The 22,521-nt window shown below is 37.3% G+C and overlaps 1 protein-coding gene across 4 annotated transcripts in view; it reads left to right on the plus strand.

Annotated features, from left to right (window-relative positions):
• Nucleotides 1-22,521, plus strand: part of BTBD10 (BTB domain containing 10) — a 71,566-nt gene that overhangs the window by 14,356 nt on the left and 34,689 nt on the right. Inside the window, exons 2-3 of one of the 4 annotated variants that reach the window (XM_062196466.1) lie at nt 8,016-8,081; nt 11,515-11,672. The exons of 1 other annotated variant lie outside the window; for it this stretch is intronic. In XM_062196466.1, coding sequence (XP_062052450.1) covers nt 11,572-11,672 — 101 coding nt within the window. In that variant the 5' untranslated portion in view covers nt 8,016-8,081; nt 11,515-11,571. Of the gene's footprint in view, nt 1-7,751; nt 7,773-8,015; nt 8,082-11,514; nt 11,673-22,521 lie in introns of those variants that run through there. 2 more of the 4 variants (XM_062196467.1, XM_062196465.1) reach the window with 2 other exon arrangements.

Genomic DNA, 22,521 nt, shown 5'->3' on the forward strand with positions numbered 1-22,521 from the left:
TCTTTTTTTTTTTTTTTTTTTGACAGAGTGGATAGTGAGAGAGAGACAGAGAGGAAGGTCTTCCTTTTTGCCGTTGGTTCACCCTCCAATGGCCGCTGCGGCCAGCGCACAGCGCTGATCCGAAGCCAGGAGCCAGGAGCTTCTCCTGGTCTCCCATGCGGGTGCAAAGCTCAAGCACTTGGGCCATCCTCCACTGCCTTCCCGGGCCATAGCAGAGAGCTGGCCTGGAAGAGGGGCAACCGGGATAGAATCTGGTGCCCCAACTGGGACTAGAACCCGGTGTGCCGGCGCCTCAAGGCAGAGGATTAGCCTGTTAAGCCAATGCGCCGGCCGAAAGTATCATTTTTAACTGTGGCAAGTCAGGAAGGATAAACCTTGACATTTGGAAGGGCTTCTTTGTAAACTGGCATCTGAGAATATTTTGAGCTTATTTGATATCTTGAAAAATATTTCTAGGAATGTTATACTTTTTCTCCTTTATTCCTACTTTGTTAATACTGCTTGATAGAGCAAGTATTGGCATTAAAATTGAACTATTGTAATTTCCGCCTCTGTTTATTTTATTTATTTTATTGTTTATTTTTTGACAGGCAGAGTGGACAGTGAGAGAGAGAGAGACAGAGAGAAAGGTCTTCCTTTGCCGTTGGTTCACCCTCCAATGGCCACCGCGGCTGGCGCGCTGTGGCCGGCGCACTGCGCTGATCTGAAGGCAGGAGCCAAGTGCTTCTCCTGGTCTCCCGTGGTGTGCAGGACCCAAGCACTTGGGCCATCCTCCACTGCACTCCTGGGCCACAGCAGAGAGCTGGCCTGGAAGAGGGGCAACCGGGACAGAATCCAGTGCCCCGACCGGGACTAGAACCTGGTGTGCCGGAGGATTAGCCTATTGAGCCGTGGCGCTGGCCCCGCCTCTATTTATTTTAATGATAGTTACAGAGAGAAAGAGGAGACACAGAGAGAGGGAAAGGTCTTCCACTGCTGGTTTACTCCCAAAATGGCTACAATAGCCAGGGCTGGGCCAGGCCAAAGCTGGCAGCCAGGAACTTTTCTAGGTCTCTCATATGATTGCATGGCCTAAGAACATGGGCATCTTCCACTGGTTTCCCAGATGCATTAGCAAGGAACTGAATTGGAAGTGGAGTAGCCAGGACTCTAACCTGTGCCCATACGGGATTCTGGCATTGCAGGCAGTGGCCTAACCTGTGTCACAGTACTAGCCCCGAATTATTGTAAATTTTGCTCATTTGAAGATAAGATTCACATGGTTTGTGTTCTTTTCCATAGCTAAAATGTGGGTATAATTATGTGATAATATTCTTTTTTTAAGACAAGCAACTAGAATTGAAACACTGCTTATGAATCTTAATATTTTGTATTTCCTCTGCACTAGTGGTTGCTAAATGAAGGGTCTTTCATTTCTTTGATCTTAAAGTATTTTGAAAAGATTATTTAAAATTTATACTAGGCTGTGGGGACATAAACATAAATCATACTTTGTTCTTGTTCTAGAGAGTCTTATGGTCTAATGGGAGACTTAAAGCAGAAACGTTCTGTTAATGCATGCTTATTGATTATATGTAATCAATCCACAAAAGTATAGGACCACACTTAAGCAGTAAGTTTTTAAGCAGTAAGGTTTTATTTTTTATTTATTTATTTTTACAGGCAGAGTTAGAGAGACAGAGAAAAGTCTTCCTTCCGTTGGTTCACCCCCTAAATGGCTGCTACGGCCGGCGTGCTGCGCCGATCCAAAGCCAGGAGCCAGATGCTTCCTCCTGGTCTCCCATGCGGGTGCAGGGCCCAAGCACTTGGGCCATCCTCCACTGCCCTCCCGGGCCATAGCAGAGAGCTGGCCTGGAAGAGGGGCAACCTGGACAGAATCCGGCGCCCCAACCGGGACTAGAACCCCGGGGTGCTGGCACCGCAGGTGGAGGATTAGCCAAGTGAGCCAGCAGTGAGATTAAAGATTAGAAAAAGAAATTTTCTAAAACTAAGTCACTTTCAGATGCTTAATTATGGAGCCTTCATTATAAAAACAGTGTGTGGAGAATTCAAATAGCATGAGAGAAGGGATACAGTAAAAGTAAGTCTCCCTCTTAATTCAGCATTTCCTTAGAGGCAACTAGTTATAAATTCCACATGATACTTCTAGACATCTTAAATCTGGCTTGTCTCATTTAGCTAATGCTTTTCAGATTCATCCCTGTTGTATGTATCAGAAAATCATTCTAATTACTTACATGTTGTATCATTAGATACTGTCCCACCCATATCTGCAGCCTTATTCATTTTTCCTCTCTGTCTGCTATTGTGCCCATCAAATTTTTCATTTTATTATTGGCAACTAGAGCTGAATTTCCTTTTTTATTTTCTTGAGAGTTTTTACTACCCTTCTAAAATTCCCTGTGAATCAAGACTTTTTTTTCAGTTCTTTTGATATATTTTTCTTTAATTGTTTGAATATATTTATGATAGGTGCTTTAATGTCTTTGCTAATTCAACATCTGGAACTATTTGAAGTCAATTTTTTTATTATCTTTTACTATCTTGTTTCTTTGCATGTATCATAATTTTTAGTTGAAACCTGATCGTTGTGGTGTTCTTATGAGGATTTTGTTGTTGTTGTTCTAGTGACTGGTGACTCACCTGGACTCAAACTGCAGACTTGTTTCCCCTGCAGTGTATAGCAGCTACTATTTGTGTTCAGATCTAACTTCTTCAAGATACTTATTTTTTAGCTTGGTCTGAGAAGAGGAAAGGCCCTCTTGTACCTCTGTATTTTGATGGTCAGCCAAGAATTTGGGCAGCGATTATACTCAGAGTTTGGAATTTATCTTGTGTGTCCTTTATTTCTAGGAATTCCTTCTTAATTGCCAGCTGCGGTGGTCTCTGTTCTCTGATACCCCAACCAGTGAGGACTTCCCACGTTGTGTTGCTTAAGCTGTGTATAGTCAGGAAATACATTCAGTTGAAAAAGAATCAAACTCAAGGATTTCGTGCTAGGCTACTTTCAAGCATAGATGCCTCTGCTAGGCCATCCAGGGTCTCCCCTGCATGCATGTGTAATTCAGCAGTAAGCAAGGGGTTTGAGCAGTTTTTGTCAGATACTGGGTCTCACCTTTCTGTGGTTCTCTCATGCTGGTGTGCCTGACTTAAATTTCCATCTGCACTTCCAGCCTGTAAGTTTTCTCTACCACTTTAGTCTCTGGCTGATTTCTGTCACCATATTTGTGAGGAATGGGGAATACATTCAACACGTCAACTTTAAATTGAACTCATCCTGTTCTCCATTTGTAGTTTTTCAGGAGTAAACTCTTGAACTATTTGCTTTTGGACACTTTCCAGTACTTTAAGTTTTTAAGAGATAAAATACTTAAACAGAGATAAATTTTTGTAGGAAGCTTGCATGATCACTTTACCAGGCTGCATTTACAGGAGGTCCCTTTTTATCCTTGTTTTCCTTTTAAAAAATTGCTTCTATTGATTCTTTGTGCACATGATTATTTGAATAGTAGTATCTGCTTTCTCAAGCTCCTCCAGTTTTTAACTTTCCTAAAAACAACTGTTCAGTTCCTTGTCAATTAACTTATGAATTTATGTTATGCTTAATGGTAAATCATCAAAAAATACTTACTGGGCTCTTAGAAATAAACTCTAAATTCCAAATAATCCAGAAATCATCTCTACAGAGGCAGGGATAATTGATCCTGTTAGTTAGGGACATGTTTGGAAGACTGGCAAAAATCAACTGAGAAAAGGGTGATTTAATTATTTCTCCTTCTCTTGGGCATTACTATCTAAAAAGGGGACAGAGGAATAGTTATAACAGAATCTTCAAAACTACAGTGACATAATAAATACGTGCTGCCTGAGACACTGTTTCCAGATAGCATTAACTAATGGCAATGATCCATGGAAGGCTTTTTTAAAAACATGATGTAAGGAGACAATTTTTTCTTACTATCAATCAGTGTGCTAAAGAGTTTTTCTCCTTCCTCCTATATAAAGCTTTAAACAACTCGGTATTGTTATCCTGTTTCATATATGAGAAATCTTGGAACTAAAATTAACCCATTATGCCTATCTCATCCAAAGCCCATATTCTTTCCTGTGTACCAAACTAGGTCTATAGGATCAGATACTGTGATTCTTTATTTTCAACAGATGTCCCTTTTAAGGCTCAGCCGTCTTGTGTCTTTGACCATCATATTGAGATCTCAATCTAAATACTGTCATCAGATAGAGTTTTTCTAATAGTGTTGTGAAATCTCTCTCAAACCTTGCAAACAAAGTAAATTCAAGGATAGTGGTTGTGGTTATTGGGTAGAAAGACTTGGTAGGCAAAAGAGGAATGGTGAAAAGGGCAGAGGGCTAGGAGCCAAAAGTTGCCTTTGGCTGGTTAGAAAGCCAGATATCCAGAAATGTGGGTAGTAGAGGCTAACTTGGAGGTAACCAAGAAGACCCCTTGAGCCAGCTAAATGTCATAAGGTAATCATCCCCATGTGGAAAAGGGGGAGACAACCACATAGAGAAAATGAATCATTTGAAACTGGAAGTCAGAGGAAAAAATGCCTCTGCCTTCACGCAGTTAATTCTAATTGTACAGGAGGTCTTCTGAGGGACCTAGAGGGAAGAATTCTGAAGGACTAGAAACTTGAGGATCATTTGATGAGCCTCTATTTTTAGAAAACTGTACCACCCAGAAAAGCAGAAAATATAATGATTATAATCACTTTGAAAGTTTTGAAATTTTTTTCTTTTTGAAATAAGATCCAAACAACAATACATTTTATTTTTGCTTAATATATAATAGATATTGGTGATTCAAGTATCGGAATTTTTTTTAAGATTTCTTTTTATTTATTTGAAAGAGTTACAGAAAGGCAGAGGCAGAGGCAGAAAGAGATCTTCATCTGCTGGTTCATGGAAATGACTACAATGGCCAGAGCTAGGCTGATCGAAGCCAGGATCTTGTGGGTCTCCCACATGGGCACAGGGGCCCAAGTGCTTGGACCATGTTCTGCTTTAACAGGCCTTACCAGAGAGCCGGATTGAAAGAGGATAGCTGGGACTCGAACCAGCACTCAGATGGTATGCTGGCACTGCAGGCTTTACCTACTGTGCCACAGTGCTGGCCCCTCAAGTGTCAGATTTTGAAGGAACTTTTTAAGTTAAGATTAGCTATAGGAAATGGTGAACCATTATAAGCTTTTAGAGAGATAATTCTGGTTACAACAGAGGAAATACAGAATTTAATGGTGATAAGGATGTCAGCCAATAGGCTTATGTGATGAGGTTTTAAATGAAGGTATTAGCCATATAAATGGAAAGGGAGAAAAGTAAGAAGAAAATTTTGAAGTAGACCTGATGTGGAGAAATGAGAAGTTAAGAGTGACATCAAAATTTTTTGACTTTGTGAATAGTAATGACACTAGTTGATGGAGGAGACCAATCTAATGAGAATTTGGGGTACTGGGGCTGGCGCTGTGGCACAGCAGGTTAACGCCGTGGCCTGAAGCACTGGCACCCCATATGGGCGTTGGTTCAAGACCCGGCTGCTCCACTTCTGATCCAGCTCTCTGCTATGGCCTGTGATATCAGCAGAAGATGGCTTAAGTCCTTGGGCCCCGGCACCTGTGTGGGAGACTTGGAAGAAGCTCCTGGCTCCTGGCTTCGGATAGGTGCAACTCTGGCCGTTGTGGCCAATTGGGGAGTGAGCCATCAGATGGAAGACCTCTCTCTCTCTCTCTCTCTCTCTTTACTTCTCTCTCTCTCTCTGCCTCTCCTCTCTCTGTAACTCTGACTTTCAAATAAATAAATAAATCTTTAAAGACAGAATTTGGGGTACCTATTGAAGAATTCAGATAGTGATAATAGCTACAGATTGTATGAAGGTATTTCAAAAAGTTTGTGGAAACTGGAATGAAAAGATTACATTTTTTGCCTCATTTTTACCCATAATGTGCATTTTTCCATCAACCTTTTGGACATTTCTCATGTACTATGTAGATCCTAATGTTCTTAAGGGTCTGGCCCTGATTTCTTTTTTTGTCTGCTGTCTTCCTGGACCCAGCAAACAGAGTCTAGAAGGAAGGTAGAATCCTAAAAAACCGAGATTTAGTGGGAATAAAGGGTAGAGTTACAGCACAAGAAGTTGAATAGAGGTGCTACAGGAAGGAGAAAGATAAAGGAGGAAGTGGCATATGGAACCATACTGGTATGGGGGTAATCAGGGAGGAAGGTTAGATAGGGATAAATTGAGAGGGAACATTTTCTCACAGTTTCTGCCAGACCCGCATTGTAACTGTATCCCCTTACCTGTCATCTGGTATGCCCACTTTCCCAATGTGCAGCTGGGTCTCATCTAGGACCAGGAAGGAGGAGAGGTCATGATGACCACATGGAAATTAAACTCCCAATGGAGCTGCATCCTGTTTGTATGTTCAGTTAGGACACTGCCCCCTATCTCAAAAGAGACATAATGTGGAAGGGGTTGGCTTTGACTCGGGGCTTCTGGACCATGCATATGCATCCTTCTCTCAGCTCCTCACTCTCTCCTGATAGGCAACTCTCTAGCCCACTCGTGACAGGTATTTTCCCATGTGGGGTGGCCCACACTCATTTGTGAATGTAGTTTTACTCTCATTTAAATAAATCGTGCTATCACTTGTGTACTGTATTTATGCATCTGCTTTGAATCCTTAACTCTGTGGGAACAGGAACCTGGAATAAAGATTAAGATATTTAGGCTCAAAACAATTCTAGGATGAAGTTTTTGAGGAATAATGTCTGACTTGTTTTAGTATCTTGCAAATTGGTTGGCATATTGTAATAGGTACTCAGTAAGTGCTTGAATGAATAAATGAAGCCATACAAATATAATGTCTTTGAGTGTGGTACAGAAGGTGGTTAAAATTAAAGAGATTATTAGTTTTTCTGTTACTATTGAGTACAAAATGGCATATGATGTATATCCCGTACCTTTTAGCCATTTATAGTTACATTATAGTTTAGTAATAAAATTTAAAAATATTCTAGCATGTAGAGGCAAACATAGGCTTACTTTTCCCAAAGATCCCAACTTGAATTAATGCTTGTATTCCTATGACTATTGTCAGGGAGAAATTTCTCAGATAATGTTATAGACATGAAATGTGAACATATTTTTTTAAAAATATTTATTTATTTGAAAGACAGGGAGGTCTTCCATCCACTGGTTTGCTCCCCAAATGGCCCTGATGGCCAGAGGTGGGCCGATCCAGAGCCAGGAGCTCCTTTTGGGTCTCTCATGTGAGTTCAGGGTCCCAAGCACTTGGACCATTTTCTACTTTCCCAGGCACGTTAGCAGGGAGCAGCCTGGACTCAAATCTGCGCTCATATGGGATGCTGGCACTGCAGGCGGGCGGCTTTTCTCTGCTACACCACACTGCTGGCCCTGTGAATATGATTTTTTCTTTTCTTTTTCTTTTTTTTTTTTTTTTTTAACAGGCAGAGTGGATAGTGAGAGAGAGAGAGACAGAGAGAAAGGAATTGCCGTTGGTTCACCCTCCAACGGCCGCTGCGGCTGGCGCATCTCGCTGATCTGAAGCCAGGAGCCAGGTGCTTCTCCTGGTCTCCCATGCGGGTGCAGGACCCAAGGACTTGGGCCATCCTCCACTGCACTCCCGGGCCACAGCAGAGAGCTGGCCTGAAGAGGGGCAACTGGGATAGAAGCCGGCGCCCCAACCGGGACTAGAACCCGGTGTGCCGGCGCCGCAAGGCGGAGGATTAGCCTGGTAAGCCACAGTGCCGGCCCGAATATGATTTTTAATTGAATTTTTGATAGCCTTCATGTGAACATTCTTTCTTGTGGCCTTCTTGACATACATGCTTATTAATTTCAACAGGATTAGGAAAACATTGGTATTTTCCTACTTCTAGATGAGTGCTATCACTGTAATGGTGGTGGGAAATCTGAATCTGAATTTTCTTTGTTTCTTGTGGTTTTACTTTTTGGGACATCACCTTCCATGTTCTAGAAACATCTTTCCATCAGTGGACATCTGTGGCTATCCTGTTCAGAGGAGTATCTCTGATGGTTAAGGGTAAGGAAAAGATAAATTGCCTCGAAGAAATGTTAATCCCTGAAATTGCTTACTAAAAGACCTGCAGAATTAGGAGAAAATGTTGTCTCTAATAGAACAATGCTGTGTCTTTACGTCTTTCTTTTTCCTGTTTACTTTGCCCTACAATTTTTTTTTTTTAATTCATTTATTCAGGAGACAGAGTGACAGAGAGAAAGAAATCTTCCATCTGCTGTTTCACTACCCAAATGATTGCAATGACCGGGGTTGGTCCATGCCAAAGCAAGTAGTTGGGAGCTTCTTCCAGGTCTCCTATGTGGGTGCAGGGGCCCAAGCCTTGGGTCATTTTACACTGCTTTCCCAGGAGCGTTAGCAGGGAGCTGGATTGGACACAGAGCAGCTGAGACTCAAACTTATGTGCTGATGATGTCAGCATTATAGGTGGTGTTTAACCTGCTGTGCCGCAAGGTCCCTTCCCTATTCTTCTTTATACCTTTTGTTTGTCTCTTGGTGACTGTATCTGTCAACTTTTTCCTTTGTATCTCTGATTTCTTCTTCTTTTAAATATTTATTTATTTTTCTGAAAGAGCTACAGAGAGAGAGAGAAGGAGAGACAGAGAGAGAGAGAGGTCTTCCATCCATTGGTTCACTCCCCTATTGGCTGTAGCAGTTGGAGCTCTGCAGGAGCCAGGAGCTTCTTCCGGGTCTCCCACACTGGTGCCAGGGCCTAAGGACCTGGACAATCTTCCACTGCTTTCCCAGGCCATAGCAGAGAGCTGTATTGGAAGTGAGCAGCCAGAACTAGAACTGGTGCCCGTATGGGATACTGACACCACAAGTGGAGGCTTAACATACTACGGCACAGCACCGGCCCAAAAGTTTATTTGTTTTTAAGGCAAAGAGACAGAGGGAGGTCTTCTATTCGCTGATTCACTCCCAAAATGCTCACTACAGCCAGGGCTGGGCCAGGCTGAAGCCAGGAGGCAAAAACTCAGTCTCAGTCTCCCACATGCTTTGGTCAGGAACCCAAGTACTTGAGCCATCAACTGCTACCTCCCAGGAAGCACAGTACTGGAAAACTGAAATGGAGAACAGAGCTGGTGTTTGATCCCAGTGTGATATTCCATTTGGAACTCCATATGAGATGTAGACATTCCAATCACTTTCTTAACTGCTGAATCTAAATTTTCTTTTAGTGGGTGCCAGACACCCATTCCACTGATTTTTTTTTTCTCTCTCCCCTTCTCTTCTGCCTCTTCAGTATAGGTAACTAGCCATAATATAAATTTTTAAGTTTCCTTTGTAGTAAAGACATTTTATTTTTATTTTTATATTTAAAATCCCAGATAAGATTGAAGTATTTCTGTGTTCAAAATAATTTCATAGTTTTTGTTACTTCTTAATACCTGATTTATTTTTGATAATTCAGTGATTTTTAATAGATTTCCTTTTCCAAGAGTATTCAGAAAATAAACTATGTATCATCTACTTAGATATTTGAATCAGCCATTGTACTAGTCCTATTTTCTTTTTTCTACTTTTTTTCACTCATTGATCTATGAATATTTTAATGTATGAAATAAGTTTTTTTTTTTTTTTTAAGATTTAGTTATTTGAAAAGTAGATTATGGAGACAGAAGGATAGACAGAGATCTTGTATCCCCTGATTCACTCTAAATGCTTGCAACAGCCAAGGCTCGGCCAGGGAGGAGCCTGGTGCTTCTCCAGGTCTCCAATGTGGGTGGCAGGTGCCCAAGGACTTAAACCATCTTCAGCTGCTTTCCCGGACACATTAGCAGGGAACTGGATTGGAAATGGAGCAACCCAGGACATGAATTGGTGCCCTTATGGGATGCCGACACTGCAGGCAGTGGCTTAACCTGATTCTCCAGAGTACAGGCCCCAAGATTTTCAGTTGTGTTTGGAAAGAAGGTACTGAGGAAAATTTGTAAAACAGCAAAACTATTTATCTAAAATGGAAGTGCTGCTTCTATTGATTTGGATACAGATTAAAAATTTTAATGAGTTTATTTTTGTCATTCTTTGTGAGATTGTACTGGAACACCATATAAAACTGAGGAAGGTATCATATTTCCCAACACTAGGATTTCCCTTTGACTTTTGTGTTCAACTGCCTCTCACTTCCTTCCACTAATACAGCTCCAAAAAGCATAAAAAAGTAAAGAGGAGTGGGTTGGAGGAAACCTGGGTTATGTTTCAACTTATATAACTTCAAATTGTTTGGCTTCACTTGGTTTCTCTTTTGATGTTTACAGTCTTTATCAAATCTGATCTGTTTTCAAATACTGTAACCTGAGCATTTTTCAAGATGAAGACTTTTTTTTATACAGTGAATACTACTTTTTTTTTTTTTTTTAAAGACTTGTTCATTTGAAAGGCAGAGTTAGAGAAGGAGAGATTTTTCCTTCTGCTGGTTCACTCTCCAAATGGCCCCAAACAGTTGCCAGTGACAGGGGTTAAAACACTACCAGACAGGTAGGCCCATTACCCCACCAGGTACATCAGCAGAGAGCTGGATCAGTACTGGAGCAGCCAGGATTGGAACTGGCACTCAGATGGGATGCTCACTTCACAGGCAACCACTTAATCCACCATTCCACAACACTGGCCCATGTATAGAAAATTCTCATTGCTCTTTATAATTCTACCATTTACCAGCATTGTGACCTTTGACAAAGTTACTAAAATTGTGAGGCTACTTTATGCTTTATATATGGGGATTACAAACTTATCTTCCAAGGTGATTGCGAAGATTAAATTGGGTAGTGAATATACTTTGAAAGTGCTAAGCTTAGGTATCCTGTGAAACTATTGTTCAAGTGAGGATTTTAAAAATAATTTCATAAGTCTATAGTAGAAATAGTCACAAGCCTCACATGAGGATACATTTAGTGTATGAATCACATTGACAACATTTCCGTGGTAGTTGCATCATAAACAAACATCAGAATGTTTATATACATTTATATTTGTCTTTAACTGGATTAAATAAATAATACCATTGTTATTTGGTCTTACTAGATGCTTTATTAAGTATCTTGACTTTTAGTAATTAAAAAACGTGTTCTTTGTAAAATTTTATCTAAAAGAATCATACTATGGAATTTTTTTTTTTTTTTTTTTACCATTTTAGGCCTACCTTTATGTTTGGAAATAAGTACCTAGGTGACAGTTAAATATATTTACTAAAATACAAATATCACAGTATTAAAGTATTACCCAAGGTAGCAAATTTAATAGTAAATCAAATGGAAAGTATCTAGAAAAGGTTTCTAGCATTTATTTTCACCTGATTTGTGGCATTTTATGCATTTAATATTTTAAAATCTTTTCATCACTTCAAAATATGTCACAATAAATCAAGTGTATTACATTCTATGACTTTTATTCTGCATGGAATAGATTTAAAGGTCAACACTACTCTTTTATGTAGGTTATGGGTGCTACAAGTGTGCTTTCAGAGCAGTAGTTTGAGGAAACTTGAAGTGGGATGGCAGGACGGCCTCATCCCTATGACAGTAACTCCAGTGATCCAGAGAATTGGGATCGGAAATTGCATAGTAGACCTCGTAAACTTTATAAACATTCAAGGTAGGTAGAAAATATGTATTTCACATATCAAAGCTCTGCTAAAACTGCATTTGATTATGGCAAATCCTGTGAGAGGACAGGGACTGATTTACAAAATATTATGAATGTTTGTATTTATCCTTAAATAACTTTTAGAGAAACATTTCTTTTTTTAAATTAATTTATTTGAATATTTGTTTCTACTTCTAAATAAGTTCTATAATTGATTTATTGGAAACTATAGCAAAGACAGGTTAGTTCTTTAAAACTCTTCTAAAAGGAAGTCTTTTCATGCTGTATATATGTTGTGTATGTAGATTATATATGATAAATTGTGGGTTTTTGTCAGTATTTGCCGCCATACGTTTTTAACTAGGTGATTTTGTGTTCTCATCTTGATCCTCATGGGGAAATTAATGTATCTGGAATGACAACTGGTTCATGTAAAGTGTGATGCATGCAATGAATTTCTTTTAAAAAGTTTCAGTCCATCTGTGACGTTTTTTAAGCTTTCATTTTGTGCTCGGTGACTTAATGAGTGATAACCTTATTTAGAACAGCACTTTGTGATCTGATATTCTAAGATATTAATTGACAGCCCATAAACCTCACATTACAGGTACGTAAGCATGTTTTCATATAGGAATTTGCTTTATGAATATTACTTAGGGGATATTATTGAACATATAACTTACTTGAATATAAATTCTCCTGATCATTGATAAGAAATACCACCTTCCTTAAAAAAATGCCATGATATTGAAATCCTTTTTGTAATATTAAAGAAATAGTTCATGTACTTTCCTAGTATAGTTAGAAAATTTGAATGACTGGAGTAATTTTAAGTCTCCTGACAAGACTATTCAACTTTTTAATAGACCTTTAATGTGATGATATATAATGTTAATATTAAGGGGTATGTGTGTGTGTTTCAGTGTCCTGCAAGTGGGGCTGTAGTTCTTCTCTATTTCATGGATAATTTTCTTATCTTTTGAGATGAAAGAGTTATTGGTTTTATCATATTATATGAAATTGTATTTATATCTACTGTATATGTTTTTTCAGATGAAATATGTTTCCTAATTTTTTATAGTGTTATGATGAGGTACACTACTGCATTGGTATTCAAGAGGTGACTAGGGTAAAAATAAGTCGTTGTTTGCTTTATAAAAAGCTACGTGCTTACAGTGGAAAAATATAAAAACAACAGTATTCTTTTCATTGCTGTTTCATTTCAGTAACAAGTATCATAGCTGTTCTTGATAACTATAATGTTATTGACTTGTTTTTAAGTCTCTTGTGTTAGTATTTAGGATTCTTTGAATGAAAAACCCTAAAGTGAAATAAGAAAACAAATATCAATAAATTGATTTTTTTAATAAAGATCAAGAAGTACTTTGAATGAGTTTATTTAATCTTCATTCATGGAAACTCTGCCCAAGGAAGAACAGCTTACTTTTAGAAACCTCTTTTCCGTATGTACTTAGAAACGTACAAGTTAGGATATTTTAAAGAATACATTTTGACTTTTTTTTTTTTTTTTTTTTTGTCAGAGTGGACAGTGAGAGAGAGAGAGACAGAGAGAAAGGTCTTCCTTTGCCCTTGGTTCACCCTCCAATGGCTGCCGCGGCAGGCACGCTGCGGCCGGCGCATCGTTCTGATCCGAAGCCAGGAGCCAGGTGCTTCTCCTGGTCTCCCATGCGGGTGCAGGACCCAAGCACTTGGGCCATCCTCCACTGCCTTCCCGGGCCATAGCAGAGAGCTGGCCTGGAAGAGGGGCAACCGGGACAGAATCCGACGCCCGGACTGGGACTAGAACCCGGTGTGCCAGCGCCACAGGCGGAGGATTAGCCTAGTGAGCTGTGGCGCCGGCCAACATTTTGACTTTTTAAAGATAGTATGTTTTGAGGTTGATAGTAAATTAATTGCTTGAGAGATTTTAAAAATAACAGCAAGTACTATTGAGAACCTCAGTTTATGAGAGAGTCAAAAGTACATGTGGAATACTTTATTATCCATATATGTGTGGAACAGTTAAAGGACTACAGAGCACTTGAAGTATGGTATTGGGTTGTAAAATAAGAGTGAGTGAAGAAATCATTATCATCTTGAGTAGGTGAAAATGAGATTTGAGCTTATCTTTGGACGATGAGAGTATTTGGATAGATGAAGGCCACTACTGACAGGGACCTTTAGTAGATTACCTTGGCTGGATCTGGAGATAGAGCTCTGGATAGTATTACTGTCCCCATGTGTCAGATGAAAAAAATGAAGGTTAATATACTTACCCAAGGCCATCCATATTGTAAATGCCAGAGCTGAGATTTATAAACAAATTTCTCTTTTCCTTTCAAATTTTAAATAATTTGAAAAAAAAAAAAAGGTATAGTGAATCCCTGTTACTTTCAGCTGAATTTTGTTTCATGTATGCCTTACCTACTTTGTGAATATTCTGTATTTTATTTCAGGATGCTTGAGTAAAAGTAATCCAGAGTAAACACTGGTTTAAGTTAGGAATTTACTTTTCTTGTATGTGGGAAGTTCAGAGGTAGGCAGTGACTGCTGAATCTTTAGTGGCTTAAGGATGTTGGGGTGAAAAATTATTTTCTTGACTTTTCCCTCATAATCACAAGGAGGATACTATAGTTCCAGCCATCATGTTGACCCTTTAGACAAGAAGGAAGGAGAAAGGAGAAAGAGACAATGAGAAAGGTTTTCATTTATAAAAGGAAATTAAATTTCTCAGTAATTCCCAGCAGGTATCTGCTAATAAATCATTAGCTAGAACCATGTCATATGGCCATCCCTAGGTCAGGAAGACTAAGAAATGTAGGAGTTTTTTTGTTTTTAAGATTTATTTAATTGAAAGGCAGAGTGACAAAGGGAGAGACAGACCCAAGATTTTCCATCTGCTGGTTCACTCCCCAAATGGCCGCAAAGTTCAGGGCTGGGCCAGGTCGAAGCCAGGAGCTGAAACTCCATCCATTCGTTACATACTAGGACCATATTCTGCAGCCTTCTCAGGTGCATTAGCAGGGAGCGGAATGAGAAGTGGAACAGCCAGAACTCAAACTGGCACTTATATGGGATGCTGGCATTGTGGGGGACAACTTAACCTGCTATGCTGTAATGCCAGCCCAGAAATGTAGTTTTTAAACTGGGCAGATAGCCACCTCAAAAGAAATTGGAGATTTAAATTTACAATATATAAACAAATATACTTTTCTTTATTGATTCAGTTTTCATAAATAATATGGAAGTCTTGTTTCAAGTTGTGTTTTGTCTTGTTGTATTTTGGAATAGCTTGGTATTTTTTCAGGCTTTAGTTTTGATTTTTTTCCCCTATTTTTTGGTGGCTGTGACAAAAATAAGCTTTTGAATTGTAAAAGTAACAATAATAGTTACTGTCTTTTGTGCTTACTATTGACAATTGAAAGTTTGGACATTGCCTTATGATTTCTATTGTATTAATACAATTTTAAGGTATGGTTTTAAGGTTTTTTTTTTTTTCAATTTAATGTAGACTTTTAAGTGTAATATTCTGTGATATAAAAATGGACAGAAACTGATCTGGGATGGTGGACTTCAGGGTGCCCATGATCTCTCTGCAGGCGTATACAAAAATAGTTTAAAATTAGTGACCTTAGTGTGAGTAGTTATAGTTAATACTATAATGAAGGATTTGGTGTCTTGCTGTGATGTTACAGATCATTTCAGTTGAAGTATACTTGGCCTAAGATGTGACAACTTTTCTTTAAATTATGAATTAGAAAAGATTTTGCTGTTTAAAAAAGAGTACCTTTTCTGTGTAACATTGAAGAGTCTAGGTAGACAGTATTTTAAAAGCTCTTTGATATTTGAATTGGGTAGAATACAACTGTATAAAACTCAGATATGCAGTCTGCTCAGGTTACTAAAGATAAACGCATCATACATTCAATATCAGACTTTGCCGCAAGGTTTCATTGCCACGTGGAAGTACGCATGCTCATTTCTTCTGAGACTGCATGAAGCGTGAGCTTCCCAGTTTCCCTTTTAAGTCATTAAATAGTCACAGCAGTTTAGAAATGGAAAAGTTTGGTTGCTTGAAAGAATAGTTCTTGAGTGAATTCTTAAATTACAAATAATACTTTGGTTTTAAAGAGAAGCTTTATTGCACGGAATGGATACACAGACATTGAAAGGAGAAAAGAAAGTTATCTGCATCCTAGTTCTCCAAAACCTGGCAAGCTGGCAGAGCTAGAATTAGCTTTACAGATGGCATTGGCAGCATATCTACATATCTCTAAGCCCTCATCCCCTGCCTTGTCTTCAACCTGTCCATCAGTTACAATACCCAATCACTGCTCAGAGATGGAGAAAGGGGTTGATCGCAGCTCACAGGATCCTGTTTGGTTAGAAACGTCAGTGCTGCACAACCCAGGGCTGAGTCAGTGTCTGTGAGAAAATGAACTGAATTAATATATAGAGGGGGTTGTGTCTCTGAACATTTAAAGCCTAAGTAACCGCAACAGCATTATTACACAGTAGAGGGAGGAAAGCTAAAAGAAGTCTGGACAGGTGAGGTAGGGGAGCCTGGGAAATTTTCTGTTTGTTCAGAGGAATCTTGAAGATAATGGAAATATCAGATGTTTTAAAGTTTCCTAGTAATGCCCAAGGATCCTGACCTGGCTTTCAGTGCTGCATTATTTGAAAGAGCAGAGTCCCTTTATACTCTGATTGCAAAATTTTTTTCTTGTTTTTGTGTGTCTACCTTGGCATGTACTAAAGGAAGGTGTGTATTCATTTATTACATGATATCTCTGGGTTATAATTATGTACATATAGAAATAGATTGAAAGCTATGTATGGCTCTTGTTTCATTATGGTCATTTACATTTCTAGATATAAAATATCATAATTGTCAGTTTAATGGTGAGTTAATTAAAATAAATGGAGTATGTTTTCATGGGTTTAATGCTTTATTTTTTATTTCATGTAATTTGAGGAGGTATGTTTAGGATTGTTTTAGTGAATATATAAATTTAAGGAAAGACTAATTGTGAAATAATATTTTTGATATGCTTGAAAATAAAATTTAAGGTAGAGAAATGAAAAAATAATTTCCTAAAGAAGGAGTTGAATATATTTTTACCTTTGAATGAATTAAGGATTGGTTCAACCACTTAGAGAGTAGTATTTTACAGGACTAAATGTATTTGAATGATAGAGTTCTAATTGATTAAAATGGTTTTTCATTCTAGGTTTACAGAACACAGATTTCAAATAGATTTAGATACTGCTAATAAAACAGATAAAAGATAACTTTTTGAATTAGTGCAACTGATTTTCAACTAGATAAATTTTCTGTATAAAGATAATTGTTCTTTCTGTGAGATGTTAACTCTTAACAGGTGACATTGCTTACTTTATTAGGAAATTGTAGCATAATTCCAAACATTTTAACTGATTTTTTCTCCTTCTCTACTACCCCCTACCTTACCCATCCTTCATTTTGTAGGGACTTTTGGTATATACACATCTTTAGATTGTTTTAGTAGTTCGTAACATTGTTTCCATGCAATATAAAAAACTCCTGTGATTTGCCCCATTTAATTTCTAATAGTTTGAATGGCTCTCCTGATCAGTGTCATGACTTACTTATATAGCTAGATTAGTGGTATCTTATATTGACTTTTTTGTGGTTGGGGGTCTATAAATGTTTTTCTAAGCTTCTGATAGTAATAGTGGTAAAGCAGAAACTCTAGGTAGACATTTTTATCTCATACTTTGTAGAATACTTTCCTCTGATTCTGCTGTTTTAATATAATAATGCTTGTTTTCTTGTAAAAATGCATATTCATTGCATAAATATTAAATATAGGACAGCATATAGAAAAATTATCCTATTGAAGGAAGAATACTTTAAATATTTTGGCAGTAGCATTTTTTTTCTATGTGTACATACAAATAAAATCAAGACATGTACAATTAAAAATTTCCAGATATTACTGTATGTACTGTTATATAATCTATTTTCTTTTAAAAATTATGAACATCCTCTGTCATTTAATAGTCTCCTATAGCATAATGTTAAGAATTATATTTTGTGGGTATATATATATTGTAATTTATTTCACCAACCTGAGTTTTTCTGATACTTGATCAGAGAAAAAGGTCAACATGATTTGATAGCATAAATTTCTCCAGAAAGGAAGCCTATCTAAAGGATGTAAGGAAACATGTAATCACATGATAGTGTGATTACAAAATGAACTCTTAAAAAATATGCTTACTACTTTTAAAATAAAAGTAGATAGGATTGCCATAATAAGGTCTAAAAAATAAATCTTTTTAAAAACACTAGGAAAACTAAGGCTCACACAAGTTGAATCTTTAAAAAAAAGCTAAGACAACCCAACATTTGGTAAGAAGGTAACCAAGAAAAGTATAGTAATGATGTATGACAATGAGGGTAGTAGAAAAAGAATTTTAGTTCTTATTTTGAAACTTGTTTATCAAAGTGGAAGAACAAACTACCACCACCACCAACAATAAAAATAACAACTCAAACATTTCTAAGAAGGACATAAAAATCTGTTTAGGTATGGAAGTAATGAATGTGTTTCATTAAATGAATTGCCATGGGGGTCATTTGAAACATAGTTATAAAAAGAATTGTTTGCAGCATCTTAAAATTATTGGTAATAATCGTTTTCTTTGAAGATTTTGTGAGAAAAGAATAGCTGTTAAAAATGGGAGATTCTACTCCTGATTTCAAAAGAGATATAAGATTTTAGGATATGAATAAAAATAATTATTTATGACTAACTTGAACAAAAAGGATGAAGAATGATCTTGAATGGGTTTGTTAAAACCATTTTGTCAGACCAATTTTGACTTTTCACTGATTCAGTTAATAGACTGATAGGTTGGTAAATCTGGACTTGAGTTTGGCTTTCAGTAAGGCCCTTTTTGATATACTTGAACATTAAAGTGAGGGAACTAGTAAGCTAAGAGGTGATTATGTTGATTAATATAGTTTTGATTTTGAATGACCCTATTCAAAGGCAGGTTGATCTTGGGAAGTGGCTTTATTCTTGGCTTTGTCTTCTTGCTCATCTGGAAAAAATAAATTGCCAAATTTTTCTATGAGGCTAATGAAAGGATAGTAAATATATATACTGAATGATCCAAAATCATGTCTTAAGTCTAGATTGTTAGAATAATTCAGATGAACTTTTTCAGAGTCTTTGTAAGGCCTGAAAAACAGCAGTTTACCTTAAAGTTGCATGGCTTTAGGATACCACATTTGAAAAAGACCTAAAGGTGGTTTTTATCAGTAATGTGACTTAAAACAGTAGTACAATTAGGCTGTCATCATCTTCCTCAGAGCAGCCCCTCCCCAAAAACCATTTGCATTTCAGTTAATGGAAAAGAAGATAGAACTGCTCTGCTACACACTGAGGTGCTGTTTATTAGTTGTGTGTATATTCACGGGGAAGGATGCGAAGAAGTTGGATGCCTTGTAAGCTTACAGAACTAAGAACTTAAGAAAGATCTTGATGTGGCACTGGATGGATATTAAGGAATCTTGCAATGAGAGATATCATTACATATTTGAAGAATCATCCTTTGGCAAAGGAATTGGACTTGATTTGATTCAGACTTGTTTGAGGTTAGGAATGTGAACTGTGAAGTTAAACCCTTTAACCTCAGACACACTACTGAATTAACTATATGATTTCAGGCAAGTTGTTCAGCTTCTAAACGTCCATATTCTCAGCTGTGAAATGTGGATGGTTTTGAGAATTAAAGTACTCAATATTATTGTGTCTGGCATATAGTAAATGTTCAAATTTAGCATTGTTGCTGCTTTTATCTGATCCTACCAGGTAGAACTAGGGAAGTTGTACTCAGCCCAGGGTGATTACAACTGGGGACCTAATGAGTGTAAATATTTGGGGGCCAGGATTGGTACTAAGATATCTTATGGTGCACATAACAGCCTCCCTACAACAAATAATTTTCTGGTTTAAAACCTTAAACTAGGGTTAAGTAAAAAGATTTAAGACTTAAATGTTAAGGAAAACCTGCCTTAGGAGTTTTCCAAAGGTAGAACAAAGCTATTGAAAGATAACTCATGCCACAGGGTCTTAGAGAGCTTCATTTCATAGCTCCATTTCTTAACTTTCTTTAGGTCTTTGCTCAGACATCCCCCCTCAGAGTTCTACCTTGAGCACTCAAAGTGGTGATGCTCTACTTACTCGGCTTTATTTTTCCTCATAGCATTTATCACCATATGACATCAAATATGTTTATATACTATGTCACTCTTTACTAGACTGTTTTAATTTTCAGGGCAGAGATTTCTTCAGTTATAGTCACCAGGGTTAGAACAGTACATGGCATATAGTTCAGCTAATTTATTAGAAACATCTATTCAGAGTCTCCTCAGTTTAAAGAAGTGCTTGTTTAACATCTTCCTTTAAAAAAAATAAAAAACAAGATCATAAACATTTTAAAAGAAACCTCTGCAAGTAGGGAAGTGGGCATTTACCTCAGCAGTTAATAAGCCCACATCCCACAATTGGAGTACCTGGGTTTGATTTTTGGTTTAGGTTCCTGACCTCAGCTTCCTGCCAAGGCAGACCCTAAGGGGCAGCAGTGATAGCTGAAGTACTTCATTCCTGCCACCCATGTAAGAGAGCTTGATTGCTTCCTGGGCATTTGGAAAATGAACCAATGAATGGGAGATCTCTGTCTCTCTGCCTCTCAAAGAAAATTTTAAAAAAGTAAAAATATAGCTTTTTTTTGTTTCCACATAAAATCAGTTTCTCTCATCTGAAAAACTTTTACCTTGTAGTAAAATGTTAGTTTGGTCATTAAGGATACTTATCTGTCAGGACTGCTAGTATCTAGATCTTAAGTGACTTCAGTTGAAATTTGAACATATTTCTGAGAGCAGCCCTACAATGGTTGAGAACTTCCCTTTTCTGTAATTGGCCTTTGTATCTTGGTACACTGACTATGTATTAAAGTGGAAGAGCAGAAAGTTTATAGAAGGCTAATTGAACAAAAGAAGGAAATGATGAGAGAAGTTTTTAGTAAAGCTGTTGAAAATAGTTTTAAAAGTTTGACAGCATTTCTTACGTCATCAGCCATTGAAAATATAGGGGCCAATGAATGTTTTCTTTACAGGGTTGGTTAGCAAATATTTTTGGTTATGTGGGCTACACTGTTTCTAATACTGTACTTTGCCACTGTAGTGTGGAAGCTGCCATGAACAATAATATAGGTTGAGTAGCTTTTATCTCAAATACAGAAATGTTTCAGTTTGGATTTTTTTTTTTTCAAATTTGGGAGACTATTTACATATATATATAGTATATATATATATAGTATATATATATATATAGTATAGTATATGTATATATATATATATATACATATATATATAGTACATATATATATATATATATATATATAATGAAGTACCTTGTGGGTGGAATCCAAGCCTAAATATAAAATTCATTTGTTTCTTGTATACTTTATACACCTGAAGATAATTTTATATAACCTGAAGATAATTTTATATAACATTTTTTATGTACCTGTGTTTTGATTGCAGTGGTCGTGTGAGGTCAGTTACAGAATTTTCCACTTCTGCTTAGAAACATTTAGACTTTGGAGTGTTTTGAATTTCATATTTTCAGATTAGGGATGCTAGGCTTGCCTCAAGCAGTTTGTGTTTTGACCAAAAGGCTACTTCTGGTGTACTGTTTGTATCTGTGTATGCTCCTGACACCTTACCACAATCAGGATTATAAGCATGGATATCACACCAAAAAGTTTCCTTGGGGCCCTCCTTAACCCTTCCCTTCCAATCCCTATAGCTTATGCCAGTGCAACCCACAAGGTTTTTTTTTTTTTTTTTTTTTCCCCGACACTACACTTTAGTCTATGTTTTCTAAAATTTTATTTAATTTTTTGAAGAGTCTGGCTTCTTTCATTCAGCATAGTGCTTTGAGGTTGACTCATGTTCAGACTTGTATCAATAGTTCATCTTTTTTATTGGTGAATAGTGGTCTGTTATATGGATATTGCAAATTGTTTATCCATTCACTTGTTCATGGGCATTTAAGTTTTTAGTTTTGAGCTTTTACAAACAAAGCTGCTAAGAATGTTTTTGTACAAGTCTTTTTAATAGACATGTTTTCATTTCTTGTGAGTAAATGCAGAATGGAATGGCTGGATTATATGGCTAGCATATGGTTAACTTAAGAAAGAAATTTTTCCAAAACAATTTTCAAAGTAGTTTTGCCATTTTCTATTCTTGCCAAAAGGGTATGATAGTCCCATCTTATACACACACTCATCAGTACTTGATATGGTCAACGTCTTTAATTAGCCATCCAAATAGATGCATAATGGTATAACATGGTTTTTAATTTGTATTTCCTTAATGACTAATATTCAACATCATTATGTGTATTTATCTTTTCCATCTGTGAACATTTTGCCCATTATTTTGAGAATTCTTGATATAATTTACATACAAATCCTTTATTATACATGATTTCAGATTTTTTCTCTGAGTTTGCTCATTCTCCGAGCACTATTTTTTAATGTTTATTTTTATTATTTTTTTAATGTTTATTTTTATTTATTTGAAAGAAATCTTCACTGGCTTATTTCTTACATATCCACACCAGCCAAGTTTGGGCCAGTCTGAAGCCAGGAACTAGAAACTCCCTCTTGAGTCTCCCACATGTGTGTCAGGAACACAAGTACTTGAGCTGTTGTCTGTCACCCAGGGTGTATATTAATGGGAAGCTGGTTCAGAAGCTGAGGCAGGACTCAGACCCTGGCACTCTGATATGTGACTTGG

Source organism: Lepus europaeus, chromosome 7, assembly GCF_033115175.1.
Source record: "Lepus europaeus isolate LE1 chromosome 7, mLepTim1.pri, whole genome shotgun sequence".
NCBI lineage: Eukaryota > Metazoa > Chordata > Mammalia > Lagomorpha > Leporidae > Lepus > Lepus europaeus.